A 14,290-nucleotide genomic window follows, 5' to 3' on the forward strand; every position below is an offset into this window, starting at 1 on the left:
TTTCCATTGTTTTAATTGTTCATTACACCTTTTAATGATTTTGTTTTTGAAGGTTTGGTTGATGAATCCACCGGTTCCATTTGCACCAACGAAGGAGGTTGCAGGAGATAATCCATTTATTACAAGGCTCCCATATGACATGGTACGAGACGGAGAATTATATACTGATGTACCGTGGATAGTTAGTGACGTCACAGCAGAGGGACTTTTTCCAGGAGCAGGTATCATCGCATCGTAACTAAAACACAGTAATTGCAAAGTGTAACCTGTACGGTACGTGGAAAAGTCCAAATTGGCAGAACAAGTAACTTAGTTTCTCGATTAAGTTTAGTTAATGATTTTCGTATTGCTTACTTCTATTTGCCATACTGACAGCCGGAACTATATTGATAATATGTTAAAGAATCTATTATCTGTCCCATCTTACTTCTATACTTATATCATAAACAAAGACACGTGTAGTTGAAGCACGTTGACTTGCTGCAGAGTTACTGACGCATGTATACTTATGGAAAATAGTTTATCATTATAGGTATAATCTTACAATATGGGAAAAAGCAAAGATAGCCACTCTTCAGGACAAGTCATAAATGCCCAAGGGTTATCCGCGTGCAAAGGTAAGGGCTACACATTTTCTTGACTTTGGCATTGATGGATTGCCCTAGATGGAGGTGATGTAATTAGCGCCATACTCCCCATTCTTTTCTTAATCAGATAACAAGTTTAAAGAGGTTGGGTGAACATTAGAGCTGCATTGAAATGAAGACAGTACGACAGAAAATTTCCATTTCCGTTGGGATCGAACGGAGACCTCTTACCACGTACGCAACCGGGCTCTTACTTTACGATAAACATAAAAGTATTGATAGAATATAATGAAAGATAACAAGTTATAAATCACGAAAGTAAAGGATTATTCAAAAAGTTTTGGATCGTCTGGCAAATTTTTGTTTCTCAGTTGCCGACATTGTTTTGTATTGTTGCTGTACCCACAAACATTCCTATTATCGGCATAGTATGAGATTATCGCGTTTCTTCAATCTGTGTCTAGCCATGGAGCAGTTTAGTATAGCGCAACGTGTGTTAATTGTGAAATTTTTTTTATCAGAGCGGAGAAAGTTATGCAGCAACTGTCCAGCGACTTCGCGCGGTTCTAGAACGAAATCAGGCATCGAATGAATTAACAGTTCGTAAACTTATGAAAAAGTTCATTGAAACGGGTTCAACAGTGAACATTAGGTATAACAGTTCTGGGCGTCGTTGTAGTGGTTGTTCTGAGCAAAACATTCCGGTGGTTCGTGACAGTGTGGCTGTTAGTCCAATGAAATCGGTTCCTCGACGTCCCCAAGAATTGGGAGTAGAATGTTCTTCAATACAGAGAATTCTCCAGTATGATCTCCATATTTGGGGTACTCTTAAATCATTGGTGTATGTCAATAAACCCCTTTCCAACTTTGATTAAAGGAGGAAATTCGACGATTCTTCGGCGAAATCCAAGTGGAAATTTGTCAGACAGTTCTAGCGAATTTCAGGAACAGCGTTATTGCATGCCAGCGCAGTAGAGGAGGTCATATGCCCGACGTCATTCACCGTCATACCTGAAATCGGAATATGTGATGAACATGTTTATGAATTTTGTTAATGTGTTTTGAAAAATAATAAAGTTTACAATTTGATGTAACAAAACCTGCGCGCTTTTCGAATAACCCTATATATTGCTATCAAGTATAGTCAATAAAGTAACAAAAAGTACTGTCTGCACTATGCGGAATGATAGACTTTCTCCTGGTGCCAGTCCCATTGTATGTTGTCTGTGATTCCATAAGTGTATATTTTCAAATTGGGAAGATGGCCTACTACTGGTCTTCGAATGCTGTGGTGAATAAAAAATAAGGAAATGCTTTGTGTACTAATAAAAATAAATTTTGGTAGGATGTAACCATTCTTTATTCAAAAAATATTATGAAAGAAAGAGTAATTGTTGAAGAAATCACAACCAGTTTTCCACTGCATGTTTTCTGCACCAATTAGGCTCGTGAGAAAGAACGTGTATGATTTTCTCCTCCGTCTACAAGTGTGGAAAATGAAACATCGCTAGCCAGCCAGGTTCCTAAGTGGCGGAAGGATACAGGTAAGTTTTGTTTATTTCCGTATAAAAGTAAAAAGGAGATAGAGTATAGTTAGCGTTAAACCAGTATTGTTGGAAAGAAAGTTCAATTAACATTTGATTCAACAGAGAAAGGAACGCAGATATTGTAAAATATTTTACAAGACAGCATGGAATAAACAGAAAGGAACTTATATTGCAAAATATTCTTCAATACTTTTTGTATACTTTTACTCGAGATTTCTTCATAGTTCGTTATTAAAATACTTACTAACATAACCTCATTTTATTGTCCTAACAAACCAATATATGTTGCCAGTAAAATAGTTTAGATTGATCGAGTCCCTGGTGTGGTAACCACAGTATTTCATGTCACTATCCCCTCATTACGAAATCCTGGCTAAACGAACCAATATAATTGCCAGTAAAATAATTTAGAATGATCGAACTCCTGGTATGATAACCACAGTATTTCATGTCACGGACCACCATTACGAAATCCTGGCTACGTGTCTGTCTTACACGTATATCTAGCAGCAGTAGTCAAAAAACTTACTTCAAACGAAAATTACATATAAGGGTGCCTACCAAAGATGTAATAAAAAAAAGTGTCGTAATATAAAAATAGGTTGAGAAATCTTCTGAGTACAAATTAAATGTAATTTTCCCCCTCCCTCTCTTCAGAAGAGCTTCAGTTTATATTGTCTTCAGAAGAGATTTGATTGACATTAATTACTTGAATTATCTATATTTCAGATTTTGTAGCCAGCCCTAAAAGACTTCAACACTTGAACGATAATTTTGAAACTATAGCTCCCTTCCTGTACATGTATAACTTTACTGCGCCCATAGACAAACAAAAGGAAATAGCCAGGAAAATTCAAAACTTTTATTTGAATGGAAAGCCTATTGGCCAAGATACCATACATCCACTTATCCAAGTAAGTAAGAAAAAATAAGGGTTTGAAGTCTAAGTAGTAAGAAAGTAGGTATATTAGGTTAAGTGTGATCTAAACAAGTACAATAGTAATGGAGAGTACACTATCCTTAGCCCATACTCATAATAGTGGAATAAAACTAAACTAAACAGGTGCGGATTGATTTAAAATCTTATAGATTCAATATCATAAATGGCTAAAAGATTAAATATGGGTTATGTGACATTTAAGCTTGGAATATACATCTCGAATTCGATTCTCGACAGAATCTGAATTATGTTGGGAACTTTAAGCCTTGAGGAAACCAACATAAGTTTGACGTCTCGTGGCTATAATATTGTCGTTAGCGGTAAATCTAGGAAATAGCTCACTGATCCATCATCACTAGCGATTTCTTTATACACCAACAGATGTATTATTACTACATGTCGGACTTTTAGGCCAAAACCTATTTTCCTTTGCACATATTTAAGAGAAAACAAGTAATATCAGCGTTTCATTAGCAAATGTAGCAACTTATCAAATTTAATAATGACTAAACTACCTTACTTTGCTTGTTAAAACTTATTTTTGGTAGAAGCTCCTGCATCAAACCTTTTAAAAAGTTTATATATATATATATATATATATATATATATATATATATATAATTTTGAAGGTTTTATAGAATTTTTGTTATTTTAGATATGTGTTTGTTCTGTTTGGTACGAACAAAATTTCATTATAAAAAATCATTATACTGAGACTTTTCTACAATTATGCAATGTATTATCAGTTTTTGTTGTAGTTGATTTGAGTTTTGCGTCCCGTTCAGCAGTGAGGCTATATGAGACGTGGATCTACAGTTAGCGTGGGATTCGAACCACATGAGCTCCCACCGGGAATTAAACCCTGCTTTTAGAAAAACGATAACCCACCACAGTCAGTTCTTGCTCATTCAACGTTGCATTATGCTTGATATTGCAAATCAGTAATAAAGCTGGTAACGAGTTTCGTGGTCTGGAAGCAGTCATTCCCGGTATGATCCGAACAGACTCGAAGGCCTCGAAACATCGTTATATACGCGAAAATTTCTGAGGCTATTAATGAAAATCTAGCCGTTCCCACTGGTCGGTTTGCATCGAAATACGGGACGCATAGCATCGCCTCTCTGTCCGTACCTGTACTATCCTTTCTATCCGGTTTGTGGAATAGTGCAGTTAGATTTCTGTGTATTACTAAGTGTGGATTGCAAGTAGTGTGTTTACTTGTGTATAACAACACATTATATATATTTATTAATTACTTAGATTAACGAGTGACATAGAGTTTGTACAACATTAATTATTTGAGGTCTAATACAATTAGAAATAATTTTGTACGTTAAAAGCCTATGTCTATTCATACTCATGAGTAGATTCGATATGTTTTCAAGTTAGCTATTGACCAAGTGCCAACGATTGAAATTGATTTTATTCGTAAACTTTTATACATCAAGCTAATTAATAAGGTGTTCTTGTGAACCTATTCTAGCCGGTACCAAGGACACAGTGAATTATATTAATTCTGATGGCGTCCATGTGTTTCCCATTGACTTGACGGACACATCTGTCATTGTAAAAATATCTTTAAGTTCAATGGAACTCAGTGAGACCCAGTTATGTAAACAATGTTCTGATTTATATTCTATATTCCATATCCCACCCGGGTTCATATTCGGGTTCACTATGAAGATATTAAGAATATTGCTAATGAACAAACTGATCATTTTTATCTCAACCGCTCGGGCCGCACCCTAGCCAAAGTGACAGTTCTTTGTTACTGTTTGTGGTTTACGTCTTTTGATAAGTTAATATGGTTGAATCTATACCTTTTCCCTCTGCAACACTAAGAATCATTTTGTACAGGACTGTACATAATGGAGAAGAAGGCTCACTCTTTACTCAGGTCAACTTCTGTGTCTGACTCCGTGTCTCTAGGTGCGTATACCGTGCAACTTTACAATGGAAACATCAGCTCCCTATTACACCTGTTATAGTGTATTTCCTGTTCTCCAAAAGGATACGTACAGAATCCCATCATTCCCTTCTCCGACACCTTAGAGTGCTGCATTTGCTACTCACGATATCCGTCTCGTCCATCCTTCATTGATGAAAGTTCACATGATATGCAAATGACACCTACTTCCGATACTGAATCGACTGGTGTCCCATCTCCAGTACCTGCGATAGATCAGACACTTTCGCTCAATTCTGAGGGTAAGAGATAGTAATATTCTCAAGGAGTATGGTGTTACCTCTTAAAGTGTTCCTTTCAAAGTTTGTTCAGTTGTCGCCACTAGTTTAGAAGATGTTACTAATGATTCCATAAATGATTGCGACCTGAGCATAACTTCTTAGAAAAACACATTCAACTTAAGCTTAACAGTGGTGCAGTGATTAAAAATTCTAAAGATGATCAAAACATTGAAGTATCAAGTGGTAATGGTATCAGAACAGCAAAAGCTTCTACCAAAAAGCTAAAATATATACTTTAACCATACGGCCAGTAGTACTTTACCTTCATTTGGTATCAATTATTTATATATCTATTTCTAGTTCGCACTTCATGCATTTTGTTGCATTCAGGTATCTACTTCATATATATATATATATATATATATATATATATATATATATATATATATATATATATATATATATTGTGTGTGTGTGTAGTGTTTAGTTTTCTATTAGTCACAGTCAGTTTAAATTGTCTTACTTCCTCTATCAAATTACATGCACTACGAGATTTTATATATCACGAAAAAGTTATATTGTATTTGCTCAAGAAGTATCAGTGCTTTACTTTTTTGACATTCCTAATTATCCATTGGTTTCATGCTTGAGCAACTGCTGTCATCTATCGCAGTGATACCGATTTCCAAGATGTTCTCCAAATGCCTACTGGACGTATCACCTCAATAACACTGCAAAATATTCGCCTGTGTACAGCCTAGGCTCTGTAAAGTTCGAATCATACACGGGAACCTAATACTTTCTTTAGTACTGAGCCTGCTGAAGTGTTACATAATGGTTCCTCTCCTTGTATGTTAGCAAATACTGTAACGTGATTTCGACACCAATAGATATGACCCACACAGTTTGTCTTCTTAGTTAGTCTCAAATTTCATTGTCACTTATAATCTTGTAGACCTGTGGTGACACTTATTTCCTAATACAGAGATGAACTCCTCAAAATTGGGTGAATTCTGCATCGTCGCACTCTTACACATCGGGTTCAACACATGAGTACGGTTTCAGTCTGTTTCAGTGATTGTTATTCCGTATTCACGACCATCAAACTTCTAGCCCAAAAATTTCTACAACGTACTTTATTTCCTCAATTTTATATGAACCCGAATATGGAGCTCTGATACATGCAGAATGGGAAGTCCTTCTTCACATGCAACAACGCTATAACGGTTCTCGTGTAGTTTGGGAAAATCATGTTAAACCAACTCTATGCTATGTGACGAAACAACATTGTCGATCTCGAAACGCCGATCATCATTTGCAACACAGTGCTATACTGATCTATTGAAGACAAAACAATATCGCAGTGGTGAAGTTAAACCTCAAATTCAGCAGATTAATTGTAACTTATTAACCATGCATAGACGATGTATACAAGACTTTATCTTAACACATCATGATGGTATTGAACATGCTAGTGTCTTTCAAATATGCAAGGAGCGTACACGAAGCAGACAAAATTAATATCTAAAATTAAGGATGAAGATGATGTCTGTATGAGGATGTAAAATCCATTACATGTCGTTTTGGCTATTATAAACAATTACACTGGTATACGAATTTTTATCAAGGTCCAGCCTATGTTGGTTTTTCGTCAGTTTCTTAATGATTTGCAACTGCTGAACACGAGTATGGCAGTTATTTTCTCATAATGTCAAAGTTTATGATGATATAACCATATCAGATTTTATTGAAACAGTAACATGTTATACAATTGTATATTATAGGAACATTGAACTACAAACATAACACACATATTTTGGACATCAACTTTCTGGGTAATAGAAATCTACATAACAATACATAAATACCAAAATATATGAATATTACATTTCTTATAAAAAATATACAGAAGTACTTGAGATTGGAGGAAAGTGTTCATCAAGTACTGGAATTCCGTAATCAAAAGTGAAGATTAGTGGTTCTTTTTCTTTTGTGGAAACGTTCACTTCGTCACGGACTAACCTCCAAATATAATCACCTATCATTGCACATTACTACCTTCCTTGTTATCTGCTTTCCATTACCTGAATGTTCTTATGGAAACGTTCCCTGTGCTCTTCGCTAACATCTCCTAAATTCTCCTTAAAGAAATCCAAGTGTGAATGAAGCATATGTAATTTTAAAGACATTCTACATCCCAATGCTCGATATGATCAATGAGTGTCTTAACATGGTGATCAAACGCTTCACTTCGGTTATGCACAAGGAATCCCGTCACCAACTTATGGAAGGCCTCCCAAGCGTTTCTTTCCAACTCCGTAATTTTTTATTTATGTGTAGCACTATTAAGCATGACACGAATCTGAGGTCCTGTGAAAATACCAGCCAGAACTTTTGTCTCTGATAAAGCTGGAAACATTTGTTTGATACATTGTAGGGCAGGTGAATTGCGATCCGGAGCTTTCATAAATTATTTTGCCAATCCCATTATAATATGTAATATTGGCATGAGAATCTTCTCCCTGGGCACTAATGCTTCACTTATCACATTGTGTTCCTGGATTAAAATCCGTTCTTTTAGGCCACACGGTTTGATCATAGTTCTGGTTAATTGCTCGACTGTCCCACAGACATAGAAAGCAGGAATATTTAGTATAACCGCTTTGCAACCCAAGAAGAAAATCAATAATTTTGAAATCACCATACACGTCCCATTGATGGTCCTCATATTTAATTTTCAACAACATCAGCTTCACACTTGAATAACTTTCCTTCAAGTGGATGGAATATGCAACAAGGATTGAAGGATACTGGTTTCTGTTGTGCAACGTAACAGCCTTCAGACTAGTACTCGAACTGTCCATGAACAGTCGCCATTTCTTTGGTTCATATTGAAAGCCAATTGCCCTAAAAAGACTACCAATATCTGTACAGTAGCACAATGTATTCTCAACAGCAAAATAAAAGAAGAAATGTTGGTGTCTGCTTCTGTACTTAGATATTTTTCAGGAAGGAAGTAGAAAGTTCCACTCTTTGAGTCGTGATGCTAGCAATCCGGATTTATTTTTCGGTAATTGTACATCTCTAATCAGATCATGCAGTAAATGAGGTTTCTGACTATATTCCAAAACGAACGAACTATCTGAACTGTCGGAATGAGCTGCTTCTTCACTGAAAACCGCTTGGGGCGGAGATGAGGGAATAGGGAGTTCTTAACAGTGCGGAACAGGTGCTCGGGAGGATGGTATGTTTGGGTATTGTAGCTGACGTCTGTTCTTTTCTTTCTTGTAGTGTGTCAAGTCGATCATGCAGAAATAACAATCATCATGATGGTTGGTAGGTTTTCTCTACACTCGCGGAATGGCCAACGATATACTTTTCCTATTCCCACACAACAAATGTTCCAACGTCGACCAGCAATTACCACAAGACACATGTGGGGCCCATGGCTTGTCAAGATCCCCAACCGCCATTCCGAAGTAAGCTTCATTGACTGCACAAAATTTTGTTCCACGCACAATCCTATGCTTCATCTGCTTCGGACCAATATAGTATCCACACACATAACAAAAGGAATCTGCACATAACTTGCACTTCTGACCCGACCTCATGATGCTCAAATACATTAATTACAGACTGATATTTAACTACACGCATTTTTTTTATTTTAACTGTTAAACCGCAGACGATAACGTCGTCTCTTCGGGAGTGATATATATGGTAAACATTGGTTGTGATTGATACACATATATGGTCTATGAGATTCGGCTACAACAATAATAAAAAAGTCACTTTATTCATACATAGGTGAATTATTATTGTTGTTGTGAAACATGTGATACAAAACAAGAAACAGATATGGATTGGGAAGGTTGAGATGTAAGTGCTGAAGACAGACAGTGGTCAATGTTTAGTTAGACATAAGGAGTATTGAAATAATTAAAAGGTATGCTTATTTGAAGGGCTGAGCGAATGATGGGATGAAGTGCATGGACACCACAGTACACAGGGAAGTGTTAGTTTTCACAAATGAGCTTATCTTCTGTGTTGGGGCTACTCAACACTGATGGCAGACATGGAGGAAGCCCTTGTTAGAAGGAAACTCACTGTGCAAACGATGGGTATATGTGTGGATTGAATTCTGATGGATGATAGGTAGCGAAGAAATGATGGTCAGGGTGTTCCGGATGCTTCTGGCCATAGATAGAGAGTAGATGCCTCAGTGGAGGATAGTAATACTTAGGCGAGGTGGAAAAGCTACTATCAAGATATATAGTGGCCATAAGCGTATGGTGCTGAGTTCTCCATTTCTTATCTATGTAGCAGGAGCGAAGATCTTCCAGATGGCGTGTGATGTGCGGAAATGTGATTCTTTCGTATAAGAGACGTGTGGGGCTATGTAAGCTTATTCGAAATGCGAGTCTCAAAGCGCGGCGTTCTATAATACGTAGGCGCTCGTAGACTACAGGCAGGCAGGCATTTTCTTGACGGATGTTTGATTTGAGAAGTTTCGGGCTAGTGCCCATGCCTTCTATCTGTGTGGTTTTTCCTTCGCTGTTATTTTTTCTTTTCACCTGCGTATGTAAGATTCGAGATCGCGACTGTCGCCGATCCCTGGAGTTATCGTCTTGGGAGGTGCTTCACTACTGTGGGTCCAGTTAGGCATGCGGTACATCTGTCGCGTTGGATTTCTTGTTCCTATTGTGTTGATTGTTGGATTGGTTGATTTGCGGACATTCCTCCAGAATTTGGCTGAATGTTGAGTTTGTAGTTCTTGGAGTAGCGGAAGTTCGAGGTCTTCATGGATTTGCAGGATACGTGTATCCCTTGAGTAACCAGTGATGGCACGTGCTGCTTTGTTTTGGACCACCTGAAGGTGGCGAAGGTGTGTTGGGAATGTATGTTGCCATGCGGGATGGGCATACATCAAGATGGGGAGAATGCACATCTGATATACATGCCGTTTTGATTCTAAGGTTAGTTGAGTACTTAGAAGGATGGGTGAAAGGGCTTTTAACCGTACTGTAGCTCTCTGGGCTGTAGTCTTCAGGTGGTCCGCCAATGAGAGACTCTGTCCAAGGTTACTCCAAGGTATTTGGCTTTTGGTTGTGGAGGAATGTCGACTCCATTGAGTGAGAAGTTATAGTCCCTCTCGGAGATGTTATGTGTAAAGTCCACGAGGGTGGTCTTGTCGGCATTCACCTTGGTTTTCCAATTGTTAGCCCATGTTTCCAGGAGCTCAATGTGTCTTCTCAGGTACAGCTCGGCGTATCGAAAGTTTCGGTGACTGGCGAAGATTGCCGTGTCATCTGCGAATGTAGCAGTGATGGTGGTCCTCGTTGTTTGGAGGTCTGCTGTGTAAATATTGTAAAGTATTGGAGACAGACAGGATCCCCGTGGCACTCCAGCTCTAATTCTTCTTGGTTCCGTAAGATGGTTGGCATGGTAGACACGAAATGTTCGGTTTGTTAGGTTAGGTTGACTTGATACTGTTGCAACTGCGCTTTGTGTAGTTTATGCAGCAACCCATCATGCCACACCTTATCGAAGGCTTTTCCTATGTCTAGGAAGAGTCCCAAGGTGTGGCCGCGCTCATTAAACTGATATGTTATGTGTTCAGTCACTCTGACTAGCTGTAATGTTGTTCCGTGACCTGGTCGGAATCCGTATTGGTGTTCTGGTAAAATGTTGCCATCTTCGATCTTCTTCATCAGCTTGGATTGGAGAACCCGTTCTACCACTTTACTTATGTGTGATACCATGCTGATAGGTCGATAGTTCTTGGGTTCCGATCGTGTTGCGCGTGGTTTCAGAATCATGATCACTCGGGCTTCTTTCCAGGCTGGAGGAAAGTATCCTAGGCGAAATATTGCATTGGTGATTCTGCAGAGGAGTACCAGAACTTTTCGAGGGGCATGTTTTAGTACCAATGGGGGGATCCTGTCAGGCCCTGCTGCTCTGTGTGGGTTGAGCTTCTGGATGATCTTTCTGATGCCCCTGGGAGTGGTCAGGTCTTCAGCTGATGGATTTGCTGGTTGGTTGATGTGGTGAATGCTTCCCTGCACCTCTGCTAGGATTCCTGCTGCAACCGGTGTGTTGTTTGCAGTGAAAACTTCTTCCAAGTGATCGGCGAAGAGACTGGCTTGCTGATCCGGAGTGTACACTAGGCCTTGTGGGCCTCGTAGTGGCTGTGTCTTCAGTTGTGCTTCGGTTTGCTTTAAGGAGCGGAGAAGTCGCCAGAAGTCCCTGGATGGAGTGTCGAGGTCCTGGAGTCTTTCGTTCCATTTTTGAAGGCGGATCCTGGTGAATCGCTTCTTCACTCGAGTCGTTAATGCGTTCCACAGTGTTTTATATTGTGAATGGCGGGTGGACTGCCACTTTTTCCTGGTCCATCGCTTTAGATGTATGAGAGCTGTGGTCCAAAGGTCTTCTGGCGTCTTCTGTGCTGGAGGACTCTGTTGTGGCCATGCGGTATGTTGATTGAATCGAGGCAGTAAGTGAAGCCACCGTTTCGTCTAGTTCTTCAGGAGAGTCTACCGGCAGCCTTGGATCTACCATTGCTACTAGGCTCGTTGTATATGCATCCCAGTTGGTGGTGTGGAGCGTGGGGAGTTGCCTGCCTGTCACTTGTGTCCGTATTGCTATTGTTAGTAGCACAAGGATGTGATCCGATTCTAGCGCTACTAATGCGTGTGGTCCATCTGTTATTGCTGTGTTGACGAACAGAACCATGTCTAGAACGTCCGGGTTTCCACCGTTCCTCGGGATGTGGGTGGGGTCTGGTGGTGCTGTTGCTAGGAAGTCCAAGTGTCGAAGGGCTCTGTACATCACTCTGCCGTTCTGGTTGGAGACTCTAGAGTTCCAAGCAGGGTGCTTGCAATTAAAGTCTCCTCCCAGTAGCACTCGGTGTTCCAGTTGGCGGAGCTGGTGAAGATCGGATACATGGAGTGGTGTGTTTGGTTTCTTGTAGACGGAGACTACATGTAGTGGTCCGTCCGGGGAGTGTAGAGTTACTCCGGTAGCTTCAATGCACTGCAGGGGCGGTAGCTGAAGTTCGTCATGGGGTAGTTGTTGTTTCACTAGGACGGCTGTGCCTCCCTTACAGCCTTGTCTGTCTGTTCTGTAAACTGCATAGTTTCTGATCTTGAAGGGTATGGGTGGGTGGAGGTGGGTTTCACTGAGTAACATCACATCAACTGCCTCCCGTGTGAGGAAGTCTGTGAGCTCCATTTGGCTGTACTTGATTCCTTCGACGTTCCAGCACGCCACACTTAGGTGTCTGGAGATCTGATGATTAGGCCGTGCCATCATCGACGAGATCTGCAAAGATTTCTAGCACGGAGGTCATCTTGACGATGGGGTCAGTCTCCGTGGAGATTTTGCGAAGGCCTGTCTTTAGTTTCGTCAGAATGTTCTTGGGGTTAAGCCCCTGGAACAGCTGCATGATGTCTTTCACGATTGTGGCAAGGGAAGATTCACTAGTTGTTTGTTCGTCTGCTTTAGCTGGTTGTAGTGGTCTGGTGTCATCTTGACGCTCTGGGGAGTGGTCGGAGTTGGTTTTCGGGAGCTGATCGTCTGTGGTGGCTGGATTCTTGTTCTTGGTGGGATTTCCTGCTAGTGGTGGGTTCCCTGAGTTGGTTTCCTTTGACGGTGGGGCAGCTGCTGCTGATGAGTAGCTGGCTCCTTGTGTCCTTGTTGTTGATTGGATCTGCTTGGGATCTCATGCTGGTTGGGACATCTGTGTGTTCTTTCGGGCTTTCGCGGCTTTTAAGTACTCACATCCGAGGTAATTGACGGGATGTTTTCCTCCACAATTGGCGCATGTTGCCGGCGTATCCCTGGTCTTCTTAGGACATTCCTTAGTGTAGTGCGGGCTAACTACACTTTACACACCTGGCTGTGGCGTTGCACGTTGTTTGGGAGTGTCCCGTTCGTTGGCAACGGTAACACTGGAGCAGTTCTGTCCCTCGGTAGGGTTCGACCTCTATCCAACGGCACACGGGGTAGCGAAGTTCATAGATCTTGGCATTTGTGGTGCATTTCGGAAGACTGATGAGGAATAGGGGAAAGTTGGGACGATTTCCCTGCACATCAGCTCTTCCTCTCATCTGGGAGATGGCTGCTGGTATGAATCCCTCCGAGTTCAGGGCTGTTTCTATGTCCTTGATATCCGTGTCAATGGGCAATTTCCTAATTACTACTTCTAGCGGCCGCATGGTGCGTGGGAGTTCTGTAGAATATGAGCGATTGCTTTGGGCGCAATACACGTCTATTTTTGCGAAGTCCTCCATGTTTTTGCATCGAATTTTCAGGAAGTCTCGCCGCGGGTGGGCAGTGGGAGGGACTTTGCATGTCGCTGCCAAGGTTTTAATTAACGTGTACGGTTTTTCCACGTCATATATGTAAATTGGGGGAACTTTTCGAGATGGGAGGTTTGGGATCTCGTTTTCTTCTTCGTCGTCGTCAGTTTCGGCTGCTGAATCTGGTAGTAGGCTGTCTTGCTCCATTCCGTCTTCAGGAGAGGGATGTTTTTTTCCGTATCGCCAGGGGGGCGAACTGGTTCCTGTATTTTATTAATGTTTGGACCAAGTCTGTGGTAGGAGGTTTCGCCGTCTTCTTGGGGCGTTCGAACCCTGGCGGGACATCGTCCTCAGTGGTGTTGTTTGTATCTGTTGTTGTGATGTCCATTTTGTTAGAGTATGTGGGGGATTCTTCTTACAGACACTGTGAGTGCACTGGTGGATCCAGGGCGGGGAAGGCCTGCACTGGGAAGGGGGCGAAGGGGTTGCTCTCTTGGGTGTCTGTAACTGTGACTTGGATAGCCTGGCTGATCAGCTGGGCCTTTGCACCTGTCATCTGCTGGCTTTGTCTCCTTCGAGGGGCTTGTCCCACGGGGGTGAAACTCTCCTTGTACTTTTTCGTGACCTCGTTGACTGGCTTTGGGGCCCGTTTACGATATTGGTTTGCCTGCACTGACATGGTGATCACAGGGGAGCTATTGCTTCACTTGGGCAATGCTGCCCAGTGAA

At 40.9% G+C, this 14,290-nt stretch overlaps 1 protein-coding gene across 1 annotated transcript in view; it reads left to right on the plus strand.

Annotated features, from left to right (window-relative positions):
* LOC145661565 (venom carboxylesterase-6-like) overlaps positions 1-14,290 on the plus strand; it is a 143,338-nt gene that overhangs the window by 117,562 nt on the left and 11,486 nt on the right. The window contains exons 6-7 of the mRNA XM_081726883.1: positions 53-221; positions 2,864-3,048. Coding sequence (XP_081583009.1) covers positions 53-221; positions 2,864-3,048 — 354 coding nt within the window. The remainder of the gene's footprint in view (positions 1-52; positions 222-2,863; positions 3,049-14,290) is intronic.

The sequence above is a fragment of the Thermobia domestica genome, chromosome 10 (genome assembly GCF_964235325.1).
Source record: "Thermobia domestica chromosome 10, izTheDome1.hap1.1, whole genome shotgun sequence".
Classification (NCBI taxonomy): domain Eukaryota; kingdom Metazoa; phylum Arthropoda; class Insecta; order Zygentoma; family Lepismatidae; genus Thermobia; species Thermobia domestica.